The sequence below is a fragment of the Dreissena polymorpha genome, chromosome 15 (assembly GCF_020536995.1).
Source record: "Dreissena polymorpha isolate Duluth1 chromosome 15, UMN_Dpol_1.0, whole genome shotgun sequence".
NCBI classification, from domain to species: domain Eukaryota; kingdom Metazoa; phylum Mollusca; class Bivalvia; order Myida; family Dreissenidae; genus Dreissena; species Dreissena polymorpha.
Genome location: NC_068369.1, coordinates 6,142,568 through 6,167,954, shown reverse-complemented (window position 1 = coordinate 6,167,954; position 25,387 = coordinate 6,142,568). Strand labels below are relative to the sequence as shown.

Below are 25,387 nucleotides of genomic sequence, written 5' to 3'. Positions count from 1 at the left end.
TGAATAATAATTTGTAATAATTTCCCTTTTTCAAAAATTGCAAGAGTATATACCTTCGGGTCACCAATATCAGAAAACTAACATCTGCTCAAATGGTCGTCGGCTGTGGACTGCTTTAAAGTACACCAGGTCCTCTTAAGTAAATTGCAATGCACAAATGTACCACAGATACGGAAACTATGCCGAAAGGCATCCGGCATTCATTCGGGGTACTTTTTAGCTACTTAAGAGTGCCCTAATTACTTAGTTACTAAAGTCGTACCTAAGACAATAACGACCAATCGAGCATATGTATTTATTAAACAGATTGGGTTTTACTCAAGACAGAATTGAAACACTTGCTTTTTGACATGAACTTAAATTATTTTAGCGCGGCTATATTGTAAGCTTGAAAGTGGCAGCCTTTTTTCTAAGAACCGAAACGAGTTCTCCGATAAGAAAACAAGCAATAATCTCAAGATTGTAAAAAAGGAAAGGGCTCCGCTTAAACAATGTGTTAGATTGTACACGATTAAAAATGATACATTAGTGAAATCAAACATGAATGTTGATTTTTTTTCAAAACAATTTACGTTTCACAGATAATAACAGGCTCAACATTATAAACATTCATTAATGACGAACAAAACTTGTTCTGAGAAATATTCTAAATATAGAAATAAATGTACAAGACATCCCTAATTTTGGAAATAAATTGATCCAATTTAGAAGGATTGGAGAGTCCACTAGGCATAAATGGGTTAAGGTCGATACACCTTAACTAATTTAATGGATCAGTTCGTCATGGTAGCATTATTTTAATCGATGTTCCATTGTGTATCTGCAAATAAATAGTAATAATACATGAAGACTTATGAGCTATTAGTTCATTGAAACACCAGAAAATCAGGCCGTTGATTATGAGCCGATAAACAACGAAGTATGCATCAATCATTTGTTCATTTTCGGACGTGTACTTACAAGTACGTTTTGCTATACAGAACTTATCTGTCAAAATTTAACATTTTGTTTCTGTTATTGTTTAACAACGATAATTATCATCTTTTCTAAAGCAACATTTGGGGGTAGTTTGTATCTCGTTGGATCATGTAATTATCTACTATCCCAATTCTGGCATAACATTTATATGATTTTATACCATTCATTCGATAATATCAATTGTGTGAACAAAATATTAAAAAAACATTGCAACGTCAATTCAAAGAATGTTATGAAACAAACATTATTTTCGAAATGTCGAACGTAAGTAAACACTTTTCATATTTGAATTAAACCCTGTTAAGATACGATACAATTTTCGAAAATATGATCGCCGAATGTGATAAGCGTTTGTGAAAACGTAATTATCCAAAAACGAGTTCAAAATTCACCCAAATCGTTTTCGTCTGACATCCTTTCTGAACTCAAGCTTTCTCCCGAGTTATCAATTGTCTCGTCGCGTTCTTCACTAGCAGGGACAGTAACTGTCGTCTTCCATATACCCGTTAATTCTTCATCACTTACGCCCTCGTCCAAAGCCACGATATCATCTGTCATAGATTTTTGTCTTTCATACGACTGCCCTGGCATATCAACGCATACAGTATTCCGCTTTCTTTCAATACGCTTTCCAATAAAGCGAGTCAAGTAATCACTCGCGCCTTCTTTCAAAGCAACGATCTCGTCCTTCGTAGTTGCTTTTCTTTCATACGACAGCGCTTGTCTATCGTCGTACTCGTTATCCCGCTGTCCTTCAATAAGGGTTTCACTTAAGCACGTCAAGTCATCACTCAAGGCTTCTTCCAAAACCACAGAATTATCTTTCAAAGTTGTTTGTCTTTCATACGACAGCGCTTGCCTATCGTCATGTAATTTATTCCGTGTTTGTTTTTCATACAATAGCTTCTCCCCATCCCCGCGCCCTTTATCCCGCTTGCTTTTGATTAGGTTTTCACTGCAGCGAGTCAAGTCAGCACTTGGATCAGTTATCGGATGTTGCTTGTCTCCGAGGGTGTCCCCAGTTATGAATGGAAGCTTCTGGCACTGTTCATCCACTCCACTGACGTGCACATACTTGCTTTGTGAGAAATGCAGATAAGTGCAACCAGCGTTGAAGGAGTTTTCATTCATATTTAAGTTAGTTTCTTCAGTTCTCGGCATCACATTTGGAACGTGTTCTGCATCATTATACTCTCCGTAGTTTTCTGTATTAGTGATATCAACGTTGTCTTTAAATCCCTTTTCACGCATCTCGGTGTAACTTGGTTCACTTGTTGATTTTACCGGCGTCGCTTCTTTACTTAATGCATTCTTATTTCTCTTTGGATTTTCGAACATCTCTGTTCCTACCAACGCTGCCTGAGTTATACTGCTGAGGGTTTCACTGTTCTTATAGCAACACAATCTGCTTTCCTTTTGGAACACTCTGTCATCGTTCATATTCATGTTCATATTTTCTCGTACAAGTTCAAACGCATTCAAATATGGCACCTCCGACATATAAGAAGCGGCACAGGAGTCGCTAGAAACTTTATCACGATATGTCGACCTTTTCGTGGGACGGTAATTGATGGAACGTTTTCCGGGCTCAATATATCTTAGATGCTTATTACCCTCAACAATGTGAGGATTGACCAATTTCCCCCTGCGATCCACGTTACCAAGTCGCACTTTCCTGTGTATATGCGTTGCCGAGTTACCTCTTATACGCAAAATATTATCACCTCTCCTAAAAGTGCTCGCGTAATTGTTTGATGCCTTTGTATCTATTGCCCCATCAGGTAACTTTAAACCATTTTCACCGGAGCGACTTATACCACTTTTCTGTCTTCCGGTACGGGCATTTTGATTTACATGAACTAGTTTCGTAAATTCAGCGCCCCTAGCGTCTTTTTCAGAAATGTGTCTAGCCTCGGAACGGGGTTGGCGTATAGGCACCGATTGGGGATGCGCGATGTAGGCGTTTTCATTGTACCCGAATATCGAGGGGCGCTTCAGAGGCGCAGGATGACTTCTACCCGCTCTCTTCAGGTCGACGCGAGTGTTGGATTTCAAAAGATAGGTCATTTCCTCTTCTATGGAGATAAATTACGAAAACATAACTGTAGCTCTTCATAATGTAATGCAATCTCTAGTATATAGATAAGAGTGCATTTAAAACAAAAGGGGAATTTTCAGCAAGCCTGTAATCTTGTACAAGTTTTTTTAATTTTAATACTCGTGATTAAGTCAAGCGTTAAACGGTTTCTCATATACACGCTGTATTTAATAACAACCAGAGCGTACTATATGGCTAATATCCAATAGTATCTGTGTTCAAAAACAATCAGATCGTTCAATATATTAGCTTTGTTTAAAAACACTATTGTTTTCCCCAATGTAGTTTGTTGATATAAACGGAAAAACGCACCGTTACCTTCCTTATCCGCCAGTTTCTCTCGCGACTTCCGCTTGCTAGGTTTGTACGAGCTCGGGAGGGACGACTTTGCCGCGCAGCAGCATAGACAGGTCTTAATGACGTCATTACTGACGGTTAGCCAGTCTGGCGGAGGCACTTCCGGGATGTAACCGTCGTCCAGCGCATTCTTGTAATGTTTGCGCAATTTCGTTCTGTTGAATATTGACAAATATATGAAGTGAAATGAATTGGTAATAACTGATATCGAATCGATTTAATATGCAACGTATCTTAGTACAGTTTATCGGCAAAGTCAATGACATGTTCAGGACATTTTCATTTTTTGCGATAGAGTGTTTTCTGATATAGTTTTAAACTATTTGATGAGTTAGCTAAATACGTGTCTGTAAAGGCATTGATTTCAATGTTTGAAAAAGCGAGACTTGGTTGGAAAGGCGTACTCATTATCATTTGACACGAATATCCGCTGCGGATTAATGCTTAAAAAAATCAAGAATAAAATTAAAAAAAGGAAAAACAGTAGCCGGTACCAGGGCTCGAACCAGTGACCCCCGGAGTCCTGGGGTAAGTCTGAAGTAAAAACGCATTAGCCCTCTCGGTATTCCGCCGGGTAGACACAGGTTAAGTATTTTATACCTTATATAAGCAATCTTCGTAGTTTCGTAAATTTAAACGACAACAACAGAACTCTCCAAATAATTCAATCGTTTCGCGTTGCAACGCTTTATAATTTTTAGGTTTTCAAATCGTCAAAAGATACATATAAATTTATAATGGCTATATTGGACTATGGTAAATGTTCAGTTATACTGTTTCCCCACAAATATCATAACTAAAACGAAAATTTGCGAATCTGAAACAACTTTTTCAATTTTGTCAATTTACCAAACCGTGAAAAGATCCCTTTAATGCCTTCTTTGTTGGAGCATAAACCATTTCAAAAGGACAAAAGTATTTAATCAAATGACTATATTTTGTATTGAAATGATAGCGTATCCCTATTATATTTTTTGCAATTAAAACAAAGACAAGTACCGCTTTTTGTCGACACGTTTACAGTGGACACACAAACAAAGGGAGACGAGCAGGGTGATTACAGCGATGGTGCCGAGTGTGATCTCCCCTAGTATGATTGTATGCTTCGAAACTATCATTTTCACTTTCACTGAAAAAACAGAAAAAACACAATTTTATATACGACTTTTAAAAGAAAAAGTCAAATCGCTCTGGATGAGTGAGATTTAAAACTTGTCGGTGCCTTTTTTCTAGCCTAAAGCAGCAAACTTTTTCCACACATGACGTATCAAATGCGCACAATAGGGTCAGCGACCTATACACAATATACATTATTGAATAGGCCCTTGCATGATTTAATTGAATTCAGTCTGACTAATTTGATTTCTTCGTAAACAGATATAAAATACGCCTCTTGTAACCGTCAACATTATGTAAATAGCAAAACATGTACTTTAAATACATCATACTTTCCCCAAAATGTTAAATATAAGCCGCTTATTCACAGTATTTGTTAAAGTTTGTACTAAGGGCTATTTTATTGTAAATGCTATAAATCAACATGTGTTTTTTTATTAGTAATGTAGAGGGATCGGTTTAAGGAGAACTTCCACTGCATTGCTATATGAGCTAGCTTTTATGGCGACGCGGTAGTGTCTGCATGATTAGGAACCGGAGACCCCGTTGTTGTCGGGGATTTTTCGGGCAGGGTTACAGTAATGGCAAAAATATCTTGTAGCAAAATTAAACGTTCATAGTGTGGTACAAAGACTTTCTTTTTTTCGAGATCTTTCTATGTGTATTGCTCAAATGGTAGTGCTAGAGTTACGGAGTGTTCTGTGCATGAGGCAGCAACCTGTTTCACATCAGCTACAATCAAGTTAGCTGACAGTTTGTATTGGGCTCATGCACGTGGCATTTGAACACACGCGTAATACAATCCGGTCATGGAGTTTACATGTGCGGGATGAGCCCATCGGGGATGAAGGTAAGGATATACACTCACAATTGGATGATACACTCACAATTGGCTGCCCTTGTTTTATCAGTTCTAATTGTAAAGATGATGTGTCTTGTTCTGTAAAAATTGCAAAATGCATGTGCGTAAAGTGTCGTCCCAGATTAGCCTGTGTAGTCCGCACAGGCTAATCAAGGACGACACTTTCCGAAGTCTCTTCTTAGCAAAAATCCAATTAGGCGGAAGGGTCGTCCCTGATTAGTCTGTGCGGACAGCACAGGCTAATCTGGGACGACTTTTACGCACAAGCATTATGCCCAGTTTTCATACACCCACTCACCAAGCTGCGATTCCTTATCGCCATGGCACAACCGGCCGCTCAGTGCTCCAGAGCAGAGGCACACAGAACCAGAAGGGGCGACTACACATCCTTTGATGGCCAGACAACGTAACTTGTTGCAGTTCTCCATTTCTAAAGGTAGTACAGGATGAAATTGTGTCAGCAGTATGCTTCATGGGATATGTAAGAAAAAAATGAAAAGGTCCATTTTAATTATTCGTCGGTATAAGAAGACACGGCACACATTTTGCAACGATGTTTAAACGTTATTTCCAACTTCAAATCCACAATGAGCATATAAAAAATTAGCTGTCTGCCAATTCTGTTATGAATCGTTATTTAGGACTTATTTTTATTTCCTGTATCCAAACTTAACAAATAAACAGCAAAGAAGTTGGTCCACATGGAATTGAACCAGCTGCCATAGGTTAAGGACTCTCACTTAAACCGCTCAACCATCCTAGCTGTTATATAACATCATACATCTTTTGCGTGTTATCAGAACTTTTAAGTAACACATCATAGACAATGTAAATTATGTAATAGTTTCGCGTGTGAAAGCTTTTAAACTGTCTCTATTTCGAATAGGGGTTTCAATATTGCATTTGTCAGCAGTGTTATTTCGCTCCATTGTTCTTTTATATTTTTGATCGGTGACCTAAAAAGTCAAATCAGCAACAGATGCGTTTCAGAGCAAAACGCTACAATCCTATTTCATTTGAATGTACACATGATTGACTGAATTACTGTATTATTTTTCGTTCTGAACAGAAAAATGCAGCTAAGAACCTTGGTGACATAATTTCCCGCGGTAGTTGACTTTGCATGCGCACTCGAAACCTCCATTGGTTTTTCGGCGTTTGTCAGCTCTGCAAATGCCCCCATTTTTGCATGGATTTGCAGCACATGGATCTGAATGTTGAAAGAAGGAATAATAAATAAAGTGGTAATGAACGTTAAAAATCAATATTAATAGAGGTTATGGTAAGCATCTGACAGTCTCTCCCTTAAGTTATAACCATCCGTAAGTCTCCTAAGGGCATAAAGGTGAATGACCCATACATGACAATAAGACAATATACAAACTGAGAAAGTCAGAAAATAACGTTTCATATCTTTAAAAATAACATTTTTTAACGAGATTTATTTATTATAGAATGATACTGCACATTATTCAAGAAATAAGCTATGTTAGACAAAATTTAAATTCTTAAATATATGCGAAACGTCTCTCCGCCGTATTGCAAGTTACATGAATTAGTTGTTTTTATGTTTTGAAGATAGGATATTAAAAACCGCTCAAACCAAGTTAAAAAATGATCCTTTGTCATAATTTTTCCACGTATCACAATCTCACACTTATTCCCACATGTTTCCTGTTATAATGGTGAGAGATGAAGTTGAGAGTTAAATCGAAGCTTGTTTTTCAATTAAATACAAACAAAATCAAACTGGAATTATAGGTTTATTATGAAATCAATATTTGTTCTAATCATCTTTAGAATTTTAAATCAATATTATCCACTCCAAACAAACCTCAAATCAACAAAAAGTATTATAACAAAATTGTTGTTATTTTGACGCATGTGCATTTATTATTGCTAAATTGTAATTTTGACGATGAGCTGTACATGCTATAGTCGTAAATAAAATAAAATAAACTATACAATAAAATAAACTATAACTATTTTCCATATACACATGCACGCAAATTAAACCTACATTCTGTACAAACGTGACAAAACAAGATGTGTAATATGTTCATGTAAGATTATTTCATTAACAAAGCTTATTGATAGCTACGTAATTTTCCTGATATTAGAACCCACCTTTCTGCTCCGGAATCACAGTCTGTGCTTCAGTACTACTTTCTGGAAAAATACATGTGTACATGAGAATTGTTATGGTAAAGATTACCTTAATTCATGTGTGTAAAGTGTTGTCCCAGATTAATCTGTGAAGTCCTAATCAGGGACGCCACTTTTTGTTTTATAATGAATTTTTCTTTTAATGAAAGTCTGTTCTAACCTAAAATCCAGTTTTAGCGCAAGGTTTCGCGTTCAAGTTGTATGGGAGTCGATCAATAAAAAAGGTCATTTCATACAAACATTTGACAAATTATAACAACCACTAATTCACTTTCACGTTTGAATTAATGGTTTCAGTTTATTAGTTAGTATAGCCAAATGAAATGTAATGAAATTAAGATTGTGAAACTAAAATTGTTATTTGCTTGTAAGACAAACGGTTAATTGGTTTGTTGTTGGATTTAAAGTGAAAAATCCTGAGCACCACTGGGCTCCTCCTGGCTGAACATTTTCTGGAGCCAAAATTACTTTGAAACATAAAAAATATTTTCAGTATGGTGGTAATAAGAGGTTTTATGATGAAAACGACCAAGCCAAATAAACTTTTCTTGAGCCAAATTTGCTAATTTGTAGTTTTGGGCTAATTTAGCGAATGGCAGCGCAAGCCCTGCTCCAACGGGGTTGAGCGAAGTCTACCGAGAGGTCACCAGCCATTCTAACCGTGTCGCCAAATAATCAGCAAAGCTTTCGTAAGGGACGTTATTGTACTACAATTTGTTTCCGTGTACGACAGTGTTTCAGATATGACACGGCGGTCATTTACCCTTCTGTCACTTTGCGTGAGGTAGCTGCCCGGGGGGGGGGGGGGGGGGGGTAACTTCCCAAATTTTAGGATAGGAGTGTCCCGCTGAGACTTCCGAAATGTGACCCATTTTGATACTGGAATTCTGATAAAGTAGACCCATTTTGTTACAAGATTTTTGAAAAAGCATACCCATTTGAATTGTATACGATACCATTGAGAGAGTGGACCCATTCAATACAAGAATTCTGATATTTAAAACTGGACCTTAGTTGAGCCAGAGATATATCTAAACTGTCTACGAAAACAGATTGGTCACTTACCAATTCGTCTATGGTAATAGAAATCTCCATTTTAAATATGTTTTCAACTTTTAATAAAATCCTATATTTAAGTATGACCGGAAATTAAATATGTTTTCTTAATTTACTTTCAAAGCCTGTGATAACGATTTCTTGATTCCACACATAATCACAAATTTCTACGTAACATAATTATATTATTATCCAAGATGTCACAATGACAGCCGGGATTGACAGAGTATAATTCCGTGTACACATGTAGCGTAAAGTCGGTTATTTTGACAGTCGTCTAATTCGGACACAATTTTCATAAATCATTGGCAGTAACTGCACTTTACCCGGCACTTTAACTGTTTGTAGAAGATTTGGAACTTTTTTTACAAGATAGCACCTTGTCTGGCTTAAATATAAACGACATAACTTTAATTTTATTGTTATTTGCGGATGACATGGCTATTGTAGGTAAATCACCAGAAGAACTACAGAACCATTTAAATAACCTTTATCTGTATTGTAATTCTTGGGGGCTAAATGTGAACACTTCAAAAACAAAAATAATGGTTTTTCGCAAAAGGGGTAAAATTCGACAAGATGAAAAATGGACATATAATGGCCAAACTATAGAAATCGTCGACAATTTTAATTATCTCGGCACTGTTTTTAATTACACTGGTAGTTTCAACCTTAATCAAGAACACCTTGTTGGAAAAGCCCTTAAGGCTATGAATATTTTACTTTATAAATGTAAGCAGTACGATCTTAAGCCGAAATTATTTTGTCAGTTGTTTGATTCTTTTGTTGGGTCTATTTGTTGCTATGCCTCTGAAATATGGGGTTTTAATAAATCAAAAGAGATCGAACGCATTCATTTAAAATTTTGCAAAAGATTGTTAAATGTGAAAATAAACACATGTAATGCTACAGTTTATGGTGAGCTAGGCAGATACCCTTTATATGTAAATAGATATGTACGAATTGTTAAGTATTGGTTAAAAATTATTAACAGTAATAATATTATTATACGAACTGTGTATATTCAAGCATTAAATGATTGTAATAAAGGATGCAAAAATTGGGTTGCAAATGTTAAACAATTGTTAAACGATTACGGTTTTTCCTATTGTTTTGAGTCTGCGAATATAACTAATAGCCATGCTTTTGTATGTGAACTTAAATGCAGAATTATTGACACCTTTAAGCAAGAATGGTTTGGTAATATGAACGGAATTTCAATTTTAGATATGTATAGAATGTTTAAAACTACTTTTGAATATGAACATTACTTAGATTTATTGCCGAAGAGTCTACGTTTATACTTTGTAAAATTAAGGGCTTCTGCCCATCCCTTGAGAATACAGACCGGGAGATATACACGCAACAATATTCCCCGTGAAGAACGTTATTGCCTTTGTTGTAATCAACGGGACATAGAGGATGAGTTCCATTTTATTTGTGTCTGTTCATGTTACCGTTTACTACGACAAAAATATATTAAACGTTTTTATTACATGCACCCATCTGTTGTCAAGTTTCATAATTTATTAATATCAACATGTAAAATTGAAATACTTAATGTATGTAAATATGTTAAGGAAGCCCTAATTGTACGAAATACTATTTTAAATACCACTAATTGAATTAATAATGTTCTCAACTTCGCATGCGCGAAGTTTATGTATCACTTTGCAGTCATGATAGTATGTGTATTATTGTTTTGTTCTTTATTTTTCCTTTGTATCATATATATGTGTACCATAGTAAATGAAATGTAGTTTGTCCTTACTACCTTTAAAATTATTATGTTTTTTCTTTGCGAAATCGTTGTTGTTCTCTGTTCTTATTTTGTGTCGAAATTTCATTGAATTGTCATATTTATAAATATATAATGTATTATTAATTTAGTTACTTACTATAGTATAATGACACGTGACATTACTTTATTTATGATTATATGCATTAAAGACGATGTACTTATGTATAAGTCTAATAAACTGTCTGTTCTGTTCTGTTCTGTTTAAGATTAATTTATGTAACGATTTCGTCACTTAATATATGACGTATGTTAATATATGACGTCACAGTATCATTTTGGTCGATCAAGAAACAGATAAAAACAGTCAAGTCTCCTCTAGCATCTTTCCCGCTATTGAACTTTTCTTTTTGATACCGATTTATATACAAGAATGACATTTATCATACCCATTTTGATACTGATACTTTTAAATCTATATGCATCTATATACAAGCAAATTTCTGATTTCAATACCCATATCTATACTTAGATGCTCAAAACCACAGGTGGAAGTAACGTACCTTGGATAGTATTTTTTAGGAGCCCAATATATTCAAATAAATATATTAAATCATGTTTAATGAGAAAAAATTGACAAAGAGCCATGAAAAAAATACCCACCATCTGATATTGGAATCATAACAAGGTCATTAACTAGACTCTATTATAGACCTGTCTTCGCGGGCCGCAAAAATGTCAAAAATAGCTTTAATCCAAAGCATCCCTTGATCCTCCTATGGGTAATTGGACAACCTTTCCAAAAAAGTTAACTTCAAAAATATCGGTCCAACCGTTAACGCACAGTCAGTCGAAAACCGAGCAATATTTCGAGTCCGTTTGTCAACCCGAATAAATCTTCTACAGACTTTCAAACAATATTTTTGACTTTTCTCCCCTTATTCGATAGCTTGCGTCCTTTTCAATTAAAACAACGAGGCGTGTCACATAATGCATGCATTGAAAGTCTGTAGAAGATTTATTCGGGTTGACAATATAATATAAGCAATAACTAAGCATTATTTAGTATGTATTATGTCACGTGTGCATGTAAAATAATTGAGAATTTTGGTACCCAATTCGTGTAACTTTACGAAATCCCCGTTAAAAATCGCGTTTCTGTGTGTGTCAGAAACAAGTGAAAACCATTTTGTTATTATTTTAATAAAGACGTATCGATGAATGCTATAGTAAAAGAGTTATTATTACTGATATGAGCTAACTAATAAATGCGGTAACTTCGGGGAAGTCGGTACCTGCGCGAACGTCTGATATTGGTAGCCTTATTAATTTATAATAGCCTGACCGTATTCCATTTCGTACAACGCTAATTTATATCAGACAATGTCCAAACTTACTGTGTTGTTTTTGCGCTTTAAATTATAGTGATTGATAAATGCCCCATAAGCAATGTTTAATATGATTAATATCACTTTTATACGCAATAACATGTGGGATTGAGGAACCCACCCGGCGTCAGAAAGCGCGTAAACTTCACCGAATTCCCAGTTATAAAGCGCTATTTCGTGTCAAATACACGGGTAGGGGGGGAATATTTCGGTAATAATTTTGTAAATAACACGGGTAAATACCGGTGAAGTGTTAATTTATTGCAAATACCACCATTACACGTAATAACGGGTTCGATTTCGGTAAGCGCGCAAGCGTTTGAAAGCGTGTTTAATGTACCGATTTACCCGTTATAAATAACTGATGTTCTCTTTAATCGTATATTTTTTGCATTTGCAGAATAACTAAATGGCATCAACCCTTTACAAGTGTAATATGGTGTTAAACAAGTCCATAAAATCATCCGGAATATCGCGTAAATCTATATGCAGTCTATAGGCAAAGAAGCCATTTTCGTGTTAGCTTGTCTAGGTTTTCTTCCCGCTGAGCCACGTGATTAAGTGGGCGGAGCGATCACTGATAAGGCGTCATGTCAATTAAGACATAAGCAATGTGGATTATCGACCTAGGCGGTGGTCATTATCGCTTGGGGGCCTTTCCGGTAAGGGTGTTATCTGTGTAATCTCAGCGATGTTTCTGGCGATTTGTACGGCCTGAAAACAGGCATTTAGAGTGTGCATTTGTAAAGCATAGGGTCTATTTTTTCAATCGCCAATTTCATGAAAATTTTATTTATAATCGCCAGCTAGGAATTGTAATCGCCAATGGCAATTTCGGCGATCGGTAACGCTAACGTTATTCTAATTATTATAATAACTTAATTTCATGAAGAATTCACATTAAGACATAATTTCATTTTTACAATGTGGTCTTCAGTAACATTACACAAGTATATATTTTGAAACATGCATGCGAACATACAAGGGAAAAAATGAACTATACAGTTAAATGTCATAATAATTTCCTCATCAATTCCGACGACGTGGACGACGACGTGGACGACGACGAAGACGATGATGATTATGATAATACAAAATATTCAAAATATGATAAAACAATCAATCTTTCAAAATAAATCACATCAGACACATCTCCACAAAGTATTAACATAGAAAAAAAAACAATAAAAAACTATCGCGTAAGCATTTCATGTATAGTAATGATTTGTTTGTAGGTATTCTTTAAATTTTATTTTGAATGTCGTATTCAAAGACACTTGTCGGATGCGTATTGGAATGAAATTCCATACGGTTCGTGCACGAAACGAAAACGCTGGTTTTCCATAATTTGTTCTAAACGGAATAGATGATATATCAGCGTAGGTAGTGGATATAAGAACGTAAGAATGTTTTTTTAAGATATGAATAACATTAGTCAAATAAGAGGGCATTGCGCCTATTACAAACTTATGAACAATAGATCCAATTAGGAAAGTACATTTGTTATTAAATGTCAACCAATCAAGTTCTTTGAATAAGGGAGCTGAAGGAGTTGAATATGGTTTATTCAGGATTATTTGAGCAGCTCGTTTTTGTATCAAATGTATTTTACCTAAGTGTGACTGTGTTGCTGAACACCACAATGCGCAACAATAGTCCATAGTCGTTAATATATTTGAGTTGTAAATTAGTTTTTTTTTGTTTCATAGTTAATAAAAGAGTTTTTTCGTTTTAATAAGACCAGTTTAAAGTTAAGTTTACGACATACACTGTTTATGTGCGATTGCCATGTAAGATGCTCATCAATCGTAACTCCTAGTTAATTAAATTCTTTTATTTGTTCAAGGATAATGCCATTAATATTAAGTTTAAGATTTTCAGTAGAACTACGAACTTTTGATAAAATCATACATTTTAGTTTTGTTTGGATGAATTCACATGTTATTAAAGGAGCACCATGTTGCTACACTGCCCAAATCGTTTTTCAAATTTAATTGTATATTTTGAATGTTATAATCCGATACGTGTAATGTTAAATCGTCTGCGTAAAGATAAATTGTTTAGTTTTTAACGATGGATGGGATGTCATTAATGTAAATAAGAAATAAAATAGGCCCCATTATAGAGCCTTGTGGTACACCGGTTTTGATATATTGAAACGACGATTTTCTGGAACCTATTTTTATACACTGTCTTCTATTAGAAAGATAAGATTTCATCAAAGCACAAGCATTGTTAGAAAAATGGTACATGCTGAGTTTTTCAAGTAAAATATCATGATCTACAAAATCAAATGCTTCCGGAGATCCAGGAAAATTGATCCCACCATGCGACCAGAATCAATTTACTGTAACCAAGAATCTACAAGGCGAATCAAGGATGTTTGACAGGAATGATTTAGGCGGAAACCAGATTGGTAACTGTGGAGTTGTTCATGATTTTCAAGATATGCGTTAAGTTGATTCGTAATGTGTCGCTCAAATTTCTTCGAAATTTTTGGGAGAATAGAAATTGGTCTATAATTGTTAAGATCACTTTTATCTGCTCCTTTATGTATTGGCAAAACATGTGCAGCTTTAAGCTGGTCAGAAAAAAATCCAGCATTTATACAATTAACAAGGGACAAAATTGTCACAAAACCAGGTTTTCAGTTGAAAAAAAGTCTGATAAAGGGAGACAATTCAAAATGTGTATTGTTAACCCCCTTGTTAACCCCCTTGTGTAAAATTGACCTTGATTTTAATTAGAACAAAAAGTCTGATAAAGAGGGACAACTCAAAATCAAAATGTGCATAGTTATATAGTTGTTTCAAAATCAATCTATTTTTAGTTGTGGCGACCTTGACCTTGGAGATATTGACGTAATTCTTTCGCGCGACTCACCGTCCAATAATGGTGAACAAATGTGCCAAATGATTTAAAATGTCATAATGAATGACATAGTGATGGCCCAGACAATCTCATTTATGGCCATTTTTTACCTTCAAACTCAAATTGAGACCTTGACCTTGGAGATATCGACGTGATTCTTTCGCGCGACACACCGTCTAATGATCATGGTGAACAAATGTGCCAAATGATTTTAAAATCTCACAATGAATAACAAAGTAATGGCCCGGACAAGCTAATTTATGGTCATTTTTGACCTTCAAACTCAAATTGTGACCTTGACCTTGGAGATATCGACGTAAATCTTTCCGTCTAATGATGGTGAACAAATGTGCCAAATGATGTTAAAATCTGACCATGAACGACAAAGTTATGGCCCGGACAAGCTTGTTCCGCCAGCGCACCAGACCGCCCGCCGACATCGCCAATCTAATACCCAGTTTTTCCTTCGGAAAACCTGGTTAATTATAATAGAAGTAATCGGACCTACAATGGTATCCCCAGTTCCCCACAATATTTGAGAATTTTAGCGCTAATATTGTCTATACCGGCAGCTTTTGATATTTTGAGAGAGTCTCTTATTATTAACGTCAAATATCGTAATCTGAGGAATGTCAAATACATTCATTGTCTAAAAAGTTTGGGTCATATTTTTTTCGAAACTATATGGGAAATGTTGATGAAATGATTGTTAAAAACTCTTCTAAGATTTCTTTAACAATTTTTATATCTTTATTATTTATTCTTATTCTTGTTTGAAGAGTTAGTGAAGTTTGTGGCTTTGTTAAGGCATTAAGAGTATTCCATAGATGCTGAACTGATGCAGTTTCCTTCACCGATTGGTTATAAAACTGCCTTTTACTTATTAGGAATGTTACATGATTTCGCTGTTTCTTGGATTCATCTATTTTATGATGTTTTTTAACCAATCGCGAATTTTGATTTCGATTAGTATATAAATGATCAATTATGGTGTTTGATGTTTTTGTTATTCGTGTTGGTTGCCTGACAATTTGTTGGAGTCAATTTGCCATCACAAAAGAAGACCATTTATTATTACTGAACACATCTTTGTCAGAAAGAAAATTGATGTTAAAATCTTTTAATATATATAATTCTTTATCAAATAAGTTATTAGCGTTAAAAAACGATTCATATGTCGATATCTATTCAATTGTAGAATCCGGTGGTCTATATACAAAGATTATTGAGAAAGATTTTGTTTGAGGAAACATTATTTCAATCCAAACTGATTCTAAAGAATTAACGTTCAAGTCCAATCTATGTTGGAAAGGTATGTTATCTTTAATATAAATTAATATGCCTCCATCCTTTCGATTGTTTCTGTCACGGCTGAATACTATTATAATTTGGATTTTGTATATCACTATCTAATATTTCAGTTTTCAACAAGCGATGTGTTTGTGAAACACTATGTCCCCATATATTTGACCTTTGACCTTGAAGGATGACCTTGACCTTTCACCACTTAAAATGTGCAGCTGAATGAGATACACATGCACGCCAAATATCAAGTTGCTATCTTCAAAATTGCAAGTGTACATTAAATGAACAATTTTGACCCATACATTTGACCTTTGACCTTGAAGGATGACCTTGACTTTTCACCACTCAAAATGTGCAGCTCCATTATTTTTTGTACTGAGAATCATTCAGTTAATTTAGTTGTGACTGAATACCGTAAGGAGTGTTCCCAGGACAGGTGCGTACATCAACGTCGCGTTTTAACCCGAGCTTTTGGATTCCTTTCAAAATGCAGTCTCCAATGCTGAGTTTTCTCCATGGTTCGATGCTAGCAGGGGATTGAACTATGTTTGCTGAAAGATCTGCACGAAGACTAGTTTCTCTGTTTGCATTTGATGGTAATTGGTTTGTAGTTTGTGACTCTACTGAATGATGATTTTCTTTCTTGTGATCTATAATAGCAGACAACTGAGTTTTGATAGAGTCGGTACACGATTGCCATATTTTGAGAAGTCCTGCATTTAGTACACTCATTTGGTTTTAATCGCCTCTGATTTTTTAGCAACGTCATGCACTTTTGAAGAAATATCGTTACAGCAAAGACTATCGTGCTTTTGAGGCCTTATGTGATGTCTTCAAGTTCTTCTATTTGAGTCGACGTTTTTCTTATGATTTTTTTAAATTCATATTTAAGTTCGAGTATTTGTTCGGAAACAGATTTCATAAAGTCGACCAAAATACCCTTAATATTTGATTCCTGTCTCTGAGTGGAATGACGAATTTGTTTCTCTTTGCGAACTGTAAGAATAGTCTCATTCAATTGGCGCAACTCATTGTCATGGACACCAGACTCATGGTGGTCACTCGACGGTTTTGCTTCCTTTTTGTTATTTACCGACATAAGAAGTTGTTTTCAAGACTTGTCTATATCTGTTGGTGTTATTTGTTCAGGCAATAACATGTCTTCTATGTTCTTGAACATGATTGAAAGGTGAACGTCAGTGAACTTCTGCGCATTCTTTCCATTAATCAGAAATGAGCTTTTTGTGTGGTATAAGTTCAACGTGTAGATAGATTGTCGCCCTGTACTTAATGTGTACTGTGTTTCTACCACATTTTCTTGTTTATCATGTATCGGTATTTTGCAGCATTTAAATATACATATAAATAACTATCAATACATTATAAATTATAAGCCAATTATTAACTATCAATATATTATGAATAATAAGCCAAATATTAAATATCAATTCATTATGAATACTAAGCAAAATAATAACTATCCATACATTATGAATAATAAGCCAAATAATAACTATCCATACATTATGAATAATAAGCCAAATATTAACTATCCATACATTATGAATAATAGGCCAAATAATAACTATCCATACATTATGAATAAAAAGCCAATAAGCCAAAAAATAAATATCAATTCATTAATTATGAATAATAAGCCAAATAATAACTATCCATACAGTATGAATAATAAGCCAAATATTAACTATCCATACATTATGAATAATAAGCCAAGAATCTACCTCTCAATGCATTATCAATAATAAGCCAACTATTATCAAATATAAAAGTCTTAAGCAATTACCCTTTTCTTCCGCCTGTGGTTTCAGTCGATGTTTCTGAAATAAAACAAGTCTTATTAGACTGTATTTAGGATATGGTAGAACCAAAGTAAAACAATCAATGTCAGAGACACACATTGCATAAAACATTGACATACCTGTTCGATTACCCTGCATGTATTACAGCATTTGGTTGTGGGCTGATTACAGAGCTCGTGTCTCCTTTTATAGGCGTTCTTTCCAGTAACGTTTTCGATCAGAAACTCGCAGGGCCACATATGCTCATTAAAATCCAAGGTTTGGTCCTCACAATCGCTGAGATCCAATGGCGGATACTCTATACACATAAACACATGGGTTGGATATTTTAAATCAGTATACACATTATTGCAGTTTTTTTAAAAAAGAATCCATTACTTTGAGTTATTTAGTTTCCATTAAGACACAGTTTCCGGACATGATTAATGTTACAAAATTTACGTGTGATTAAAACAATTCTTAAATTGGTATAGATTTGTGATTTGTGGAGCACCCGGTGAAAGAAGTTTATAAACAATGTTTTAATAATATAATGCTTTCATTTCTTAATATCAAGCATCTTTCCTGACAATGCACTATAAATTATGAGCCAAAGTATGAATAAAAAGCCAAGTATATATATGTCAATATATTATGTAATAATAAGCAAATAATCTTACCTGACAATACACTATGTATATTCAGTCAAGTAATTAACCTGTCAGTACATTATAAATGAGCTGCGCTTTGTGAAAAGAGGGTTTAATGCATGTGCGTAACGTGTCGCCCAGAATATCATGTGCAGTCCGCATAGGCTTATCAGGGACCACACTTTCCACTAAAACTGCATATTTGCTAAGAAGAAACGAAAAATGTCCTAAAAGCGGAAAGTGTCGTCCCTGATTAGCCTGTGCGGACTGCACATGCTTATCTGGAACGACACCTTACGTACATGCATTTAACCCCCTTTTCACAGAGTACGGTGTAAATAATACATATTATACATATTAATAATGCACTAAAAGCTACCTATCCATTCATTATGATTACGGTTATTAGCCACCTTGGCGTATCTGTAAAAACATAAGTAATACTCATAAACCGAGCATATTAATTCATATTAGTTGATGAGCACATATGCATAATGCTCAAAGCATCTTACCTATCTATACATTCGACTTCGGTAATAAGCGAAGTGTTGCACCAATCAATACATAATGAATATTTAAAGTATATTTTTTTCTATCAGATTTGTTTCTCTCCGCATTAATATTATCCTGAGATTAGATCAAACAAGACTGTTGCCAAGCAATAAAAGTCCCCTACTAGTGAAACTCCACCATTTTCAGCAATTTTTTCTAGTCTATTTGTTGCCATATCAACTATAATTCTTGACGTAGGAACACAATGAAATGACGTGCATTATCTCCATATTGTCATCTGTCCATGTTTCAAGTTTTATGAAATAATATGAAGAAAAGTGTGACAGACTGACAGACACACAAAGCGCAAACCATAAATCCCCTATCGGTGAAAAAGTCCCCTCCGGTTTCACCGGTAGGGGACTTACAATACCAGCTATGTAATTGTCATGTATTTTAAAGCATCATTTGAATCATAAAATTCTATACTAGAATATACATGTTTTCACCTGTTGCAATCTGAGCTCGGGATGCAGAATCTTTCTGTTGAGTACTCTGTGATTCCTGAAAAGAAAATCAGTGTCCTAACTGTAAAACCAAATTGAACAATTTTTAACCATTATCCATGAGTAATATTTATTGGTTTACTTATGAAGAGCTTTATGATAATTGTATCTTGAATTTAAGCTTAGGACCCGTGAGTTCGCGGTGGCCATTAGGTCTTACTCAACACGTAATTTAATTGTGTTTTGTAGTTTTGTTTTAATTGGTAACTACATATGATATTTACTATCTTTGAGTTATGGCCATGCCCCTTGTGGACAGTGAAGGCTGAATGCATCTTTCATGAAGGTTTAATATGTGTGCCACTTTATTTTAAAAATCTATTAATATATTGCGAAGTTATATTAAAAATTCTTTATGACCTGTTTTTCACCTGTTGCAATCTGAGCTTGGGATGCAGAATCTTTCTGTTGAGTACTTTGTGATTCCTGAAAAGAAAATCAGTGTCCTAACTGTAAAACCAAATTGAACAATTTTTAACCATTATCCATGAGTAATATTTATTGGTTTACTTATGAAGAGCTTTATGATAATTGTATCTTGAATTTAAGCATAGGACCCGTGAGTTCGCGAAGGCCATTAGGTCTTACTCAACACGTAATTTAATTGTGTTTTGTAGTTTTGTTTTAATTGGTAACTACATATGATATTTACTATCTTTAAGTTATGGCCATGCCCCTTGTGGACAGTGAAGGCTGAATGCATCTTTCATGAAGGTTTAATATTTGTGCCACTTTATTAAAAAATCTATTAATATATTGCGAAGTTATATTAAAAATTCTTCCTTCAAACTACATGTAATGACAAAAAACAACAAATTAAATCAATATGTAACTTACATTTATGAACCATTTACCACAATGTTAGATACACATTAATAAAGCCAAAAAAAATTCTCAGGCAGCAAGCGTGTATTGCCAGCAGATTGACCAACATAATAGTGCCAGGACATAATTTTAACTTAATAAGAAAATATTTTTATTTCCCTTCTTATCAGGGTATAAAACCAACTTACCTGTGCAACTTTCATGCAAGTTTGACAACACTTGGTGGAGGGCAGTGCGCACAGCTGGTGTCTTTTTTGGTAGTGGGGCATATTGGGGAGATTGAGTATCATCATTGAACAAGGAACCGACTTGCCATCGCTCTCAAACTGCTCGTCCAGGCAATTCCCTATGTTCGAAGCTATCATGTAAAGAAATACAATTTGTGCATCGTATGGGTTATTTCTATGATAAAAATAGAAGAAACTAGACATTTTTCCGTTTTGTATAATTTCGTATGTTTGAACATTTAATATACGGGATTCGATATGAAGTTAAATGTTATTTACAGCCCTAATAAAACAATAAAGTGCTGAAACATTTTAACAATATTTTAAACACAGTTTTGTCCAATGATATACATTTAACACCATGACCTTCTTTTCGTAAAGATTTGCCCAAATTTTCTTTTCGCCGAGATTGATTTTCTTTTCGTCGAGATTGAACCTGTCTCTTACGAAAAGAATTTTCTCTGGAACGATATCTTTGTAACTCATGTGGTGTATTCAGAAATCTTTTCTGATGATACTGGCCGTGCTTGTGATGCAAATGAGTAGAAGGATTTTTTTGAGAGTTTCTTATGTTGGCTTCTAAAAAGCCAAGTATATATATGACAATATATTATGAAATAATAAGCAAATTATTTTACCTGACAATACACTATGTATATTCAGTCAAGTAATTAACCTGTCAGTATATTATAAATGTGCCGCGCTCTGTGAAAAGGGGGTTTAATGCGTGTGCGTAACGTGCCGCCCAGAATATCACGTGCAGTCCGCATAGGCTTATCAGGGACCACACTTTCCACTTAAACTGCATATTTGCTAAGAAGAAACGAAAAATGTCCTAAAAGCGGAAGGGTCGTCCCTGATTAGCCTGTGCGGACTGCACATGCTTATCTGGAACGACACCTTACGTACATGCATTTAACCCCCTTTTCACAGAGTACGGTCTTAATAATACATATTATACATATTAATAATGCACTAAAAGCTACCTATCCATTCATTATGATTACGGTTATTAGCCACCTTGGCGTATCTGTAAAAAACATAAGTAATACTCATAAACCGAGCATATTAATACATATGAGTTGATGAGCACATATGCATAATGCTCAAAGCATCTTACCTATCTATACATTCGACTTCGGTAATAAGCGAAGTGTTGCACCAATCAATACATAATGAATATTTAAAGTATATTTTTTTCTATCAGATTTGTTTCTCTCCGCATTAATATTATCCTGAGATTAGATCAAACAAGACTGTTGCCAAGCAATAAAAGTCCCCTACTAGTGAAACTCCACCATTTTCAGCAATTTTTTCTAGTCTATTTGTTGCCATATCAACTATAATTCTTGACGTAGGAACACAATGAAATGACGTGCATTATCTCCATATTGTCATCTGTCCATGTTTCAAGTTTCATGAAATAATATGAAGAAAAGTGTGACAGACTGACAGACTGACAGACACACAAAGCGCAAACCATAAGTCCCCTATCGGTGAAAAAGTCCCCTCCGGTTTCACCGGTAGGGGACTTACAATACCAGCTATGTAATTGTCATGTATTTTAAAGCATCATTTAAATCATAAAATTCTATACTAGAATATACATGCTTTCACCTGTTGCAATCTGAGCTCGGGGTGCAGAATCTTTCTGTTGAGTACTCTGTGATTCCTGAAAAGAAAATCAGTTTCCTAACTATAAAACCAAATTGAACAATTTTTAACCATTATCCATGAGTAATATTTATTGGTTTACTTATGATGAGCTTTATGATAATTGTATCTTGAATTTAAGCATAGGACCCGTGAGTTCGCGATGGCCATTAGGCCTTACTCAACAGGTAATTTAATTGTGTTTTGTAGTTTTGTTTTAATTGATTACTACATAATATGATATTTACTATCTTTGAGTTATGGCCATGCCCCTTGTGGACAGTGAAGGCTGCATGCACCTTTCATGAAGGTTTAATATTTGTGCCACTTTATTTAAAAAATCTATTAATATATTGAGAAGTTATATTAAAAATTCTTCCTTAAAACTACATGTAATGACAAAAAACAACAAAATAAATCAATATGTAACTAACATTTATGAACCATTTACCAAAATGTTAGATACACATTAATAAAACAAAAAAATTCTCAGGCAGCAAGCGTGTATTGCCAGCAGATTGACCAACATAATAGTGCCAGGACTTAATTTTAACTTAATAAGAACATATTTTTATTGCCCTTCTTATCAGGGTATAAAACCAACTTACCTGTGCAACTTTCATGCAAGTTTGACAGCACTTGGTGGAGGGCAGTGCGCACAGCTGGTGTCTTTTTTGGTAGTGGGGCATATTGGGGAGATTGAGTATCATCATTGAACAAGGAACCGACTTGCCATCGCTCTCAAACTGCTCGTCCAGGCAATTCCCTCTGTTCGAAGCTATCATGTAAAGAAATACAATTTGTGCATCGTATGGGTTATTTCTATGATAAAAATAGAAGAAACTAGACATTTTTCCGTTTTGTATAATTTCGTATGTTTGAACATTTAATATACGGGATTCGATATGAAGTTAAATGTTATTTACAGCCCTAATAAAACAATAAAGTGCTGAAACATTTTAACAACATTCTAAACACAATTTTTTCCAATGATATACATTTAACACCATTACCTTCTTTTCGTGAATATTTGCCAAAATTTTCTTTTCGCCGAGATTGATTTTCTTTTCGTCGAGATTGAACCTGTCTCTTACGAAAAGAATTTTCTCTGGAACGATATCTTTGTAACTCATGTGGTGTATTCAGAAATCTTTTCTGATGATACTGGCCGTGTTTGTGATGCAAATTAGTAGAAGGATTTCTTTGAGAGTTTCTGATGTTCATGATGTCTCGTCTGTCCATTGCGATCTCGTCTTTGATTCGACGTTTTGCCTTCTCCAATTGCAGCAATTCATATTTTAAGTGTTGAATTTCATTACTATCTTGTGCGAGTCTGTCAACGTCAGTATTCAGTGGATCTTAAACAAAGCGCGTTTGCTTGTGATTATGCATGAATAACTTAAATTGAAAATGATTTACCTTTTTATATGTGTTTCTGTTCTATGGTGGGATATATTTCGCCTTTGTTGGAAAAGTGTACAAAACAGTTTTTCTTAAGTTTTACTCAATGATGCGTTTTTCTTTGTCAAATACCCTTGAATTGTACGTAATTGTTCGTAAGTATCGCATATTTTTCTCCATTTGAGATGTATATTTAAAAACAAACTTACTTCTTGAACTTGATTTTATTTCTGAAAATGCTAATGACATCGATTTGAATAATTAATAAAAAATATTTTAATATTGAAAAGCCATTGAAACCAAGTTATATGTCTATTTTAAATTGATATACAAACATCCAAAGGTATACTCTAATTCAGAAACACTTACAAGACTAAATTCACTTTAAATCAAATTGATTTACATGTATGCAGTTAACAGCAATATTATCTGTATCAAGGATTTTTCCTTCTTTAGCGACAACCTTATATACCGTTAGGCCCCTTCCCCGCGAGAAATGTCATTTTTTTGTAAGAAAATTTCTTTAAAATGATGAAATTTTCCCCAAAGTTCAAGCTGACTTTGGGAAATGTATTCCCATTATTTAGTTTTGTTAATATTTTTTTCCCAAAATAGAAGGCCCTTTCCCCAAATAAAAAAGAGACCTATGTGAATTTGCTTTTTTAAAATTGGGAAACCCACTTTTGATATCATGATTTCCTGAATATAAGCTATAGGAATTGAGTCTGTATTAAACAATAGCATCAATTATTACATAATATATATAATGAAACACATCGTGGATTATGATGACAAGTGAGTACAATATTTATGCAAAAGACACAGCTATTGACGGCTGTTTTTGTAACCTACCAAACATCAGCAAGTTATTTTTCAGATAAAATGTCCGTTATAACGGTTATTTCATTGCTGCTTATGATGATGACATGAATACATAATTATGATGAATTTTGATGATGATAATGTGATTAGATAAGTTTACATGAATTAGAAATATCTTATACGGTATTTTAACAAATGTTGTTATGCCTTATGCAGTTATGATTGTCTCTGTCGACTCTGATTATTTAGAACAGTACTCAGTAATTAATATAATTATTTTGACTTTCTATCGAAATCCGTATTCATTTGGAAAAGTAAAAATATACCACCATTTAAACAAAGAATCAGAAATTTATAATGTATTGTGCATATGAAAATCATCTATGACAAATAAACATGTCTAAATGAGTTATGATAAATGAATTTGTGAAATTGTAAGTTTTGACCTTGTCACTTGTGTAAAATATTAGATATAACAGCATTTACAATACTTTTATATGTTTTCGATAAATATATTCTTAAGCGCAACAACAATCTGCCTTATTACAAATGTAATGCAAATGAACTAACAAGTTGTTCTTACCTTTTGAAATTACTGTCTGAAGTGTGAACATAAAAATACAGAACTTTAACATGGGCGCCATTTTGAAATTAAAAATGAACACAAATGTGACGTCATATCATCACAAATATGACGTCATTTCAAAAATAAAATTGAGCATGATAAGATAGCCAAACGCAGAATACGGCCAATTAATCACTGGCTCCACCTCCTTATTGAGATGCATCTATAAAAACGATTTTTAATATACTTCCGAGGTTGCGTTAATACCTAACGTTTTTGAAAATATTGAAGAAATATAGAATGTGATTAGCTTTTTAAAGTTTTCCCCACAACATATATATTCGTTTGACTGTCAACATCATGCAATATATAGTGCGATAAATTAAATGAGCTTCGAATAGGTAAGGGTAGTATAATTTATTGACTTGGCTACGGTTTGAACCTTAAAAGAA

The 25,387-nt window shown here is 34.4% G+C and overlaps 1 protein-coding gene across 6 annotated transcripts; it reads right to left on the bottom strand.

Moving 5' to 3' along the window:
• Nucleotides 1-281: 281 nt before the first annotated feature.
• Nucleotides 282-25,050, bottom strand: LOC127859439 (uncharacterized). Of its 6 annotated transcripts, none has more exons than XM_052396816.1 (15): nucleotides 24,954-25,050; nucleotides 23,161-23,505; nucleotides 22,756-22,925; nucleotides 22,112-22,166; nucleotides 20,456-20,625; nucleotides 19,803-19,868; nucleotides 19,386-19,440; nucleotides 17,875-18,053; nucleotides 17,740-17,773; nucleotides 7,539-7,580; nucleotides 6,499-6,621; nucleotides 5,710-5,841; nucleotides 4,433-4,562; nucleotides 3,389-3,588; nucleotides 282-3,053 (listed from the first exon to the last, which is right to left on the bottom strand). In XM_052396816.1, exons 1-15 carry the CDS (start codon nucleotides 25,012-25,014, stop codon nucleotides 1,360-1,362), a joined length of 3,456 nt encoding a protein of 1,151 aa, XP_052252776.1. In that variant the 5' UTR covers nucleotides 25,015-25,050; the 3' UTR covers nucleotides 282-1,359. The 6 variants fall into 6 exon arrangements, with proteins under 6 accessions (XP_052252776.1, XP_052252777.1, XP_052252778.1 ...); XM_052396817.1 differs by having other exon boundaries at nucleotides 3,395-3,588; XM_052396818.1 differs by lacking the exon at nucleotides 19,386-19,440 and having other exon boundaries at nucleotides 19,814-19,868.
• Nucleotides 25,051-25,387: the final 337 nt, after the last annotated feature.

Coding starts and splice junctions, on each gene's coding strand:
- LOC127859439 (XM_052396816.1), bottom strand. CDS start 25,014: ATGGCGCCCATGTTAAAGTTCTGTATTTTTATGTTCACACTTCAGACA. Junction 19,869..20,455: donor CTTGCATGAAAGTTGCACAG/GTAAGTTGGTTT, acceptor TTTTCTTTTCAG/GAATCACAAAGTACTCAACA. Junction 18,054..19,385: donor CCGAGCTCAGATTGCAACAG/GTGAAAACATGT, acceptor TTATGTGTATAG/AGTATCCGCCATTGGATCTC.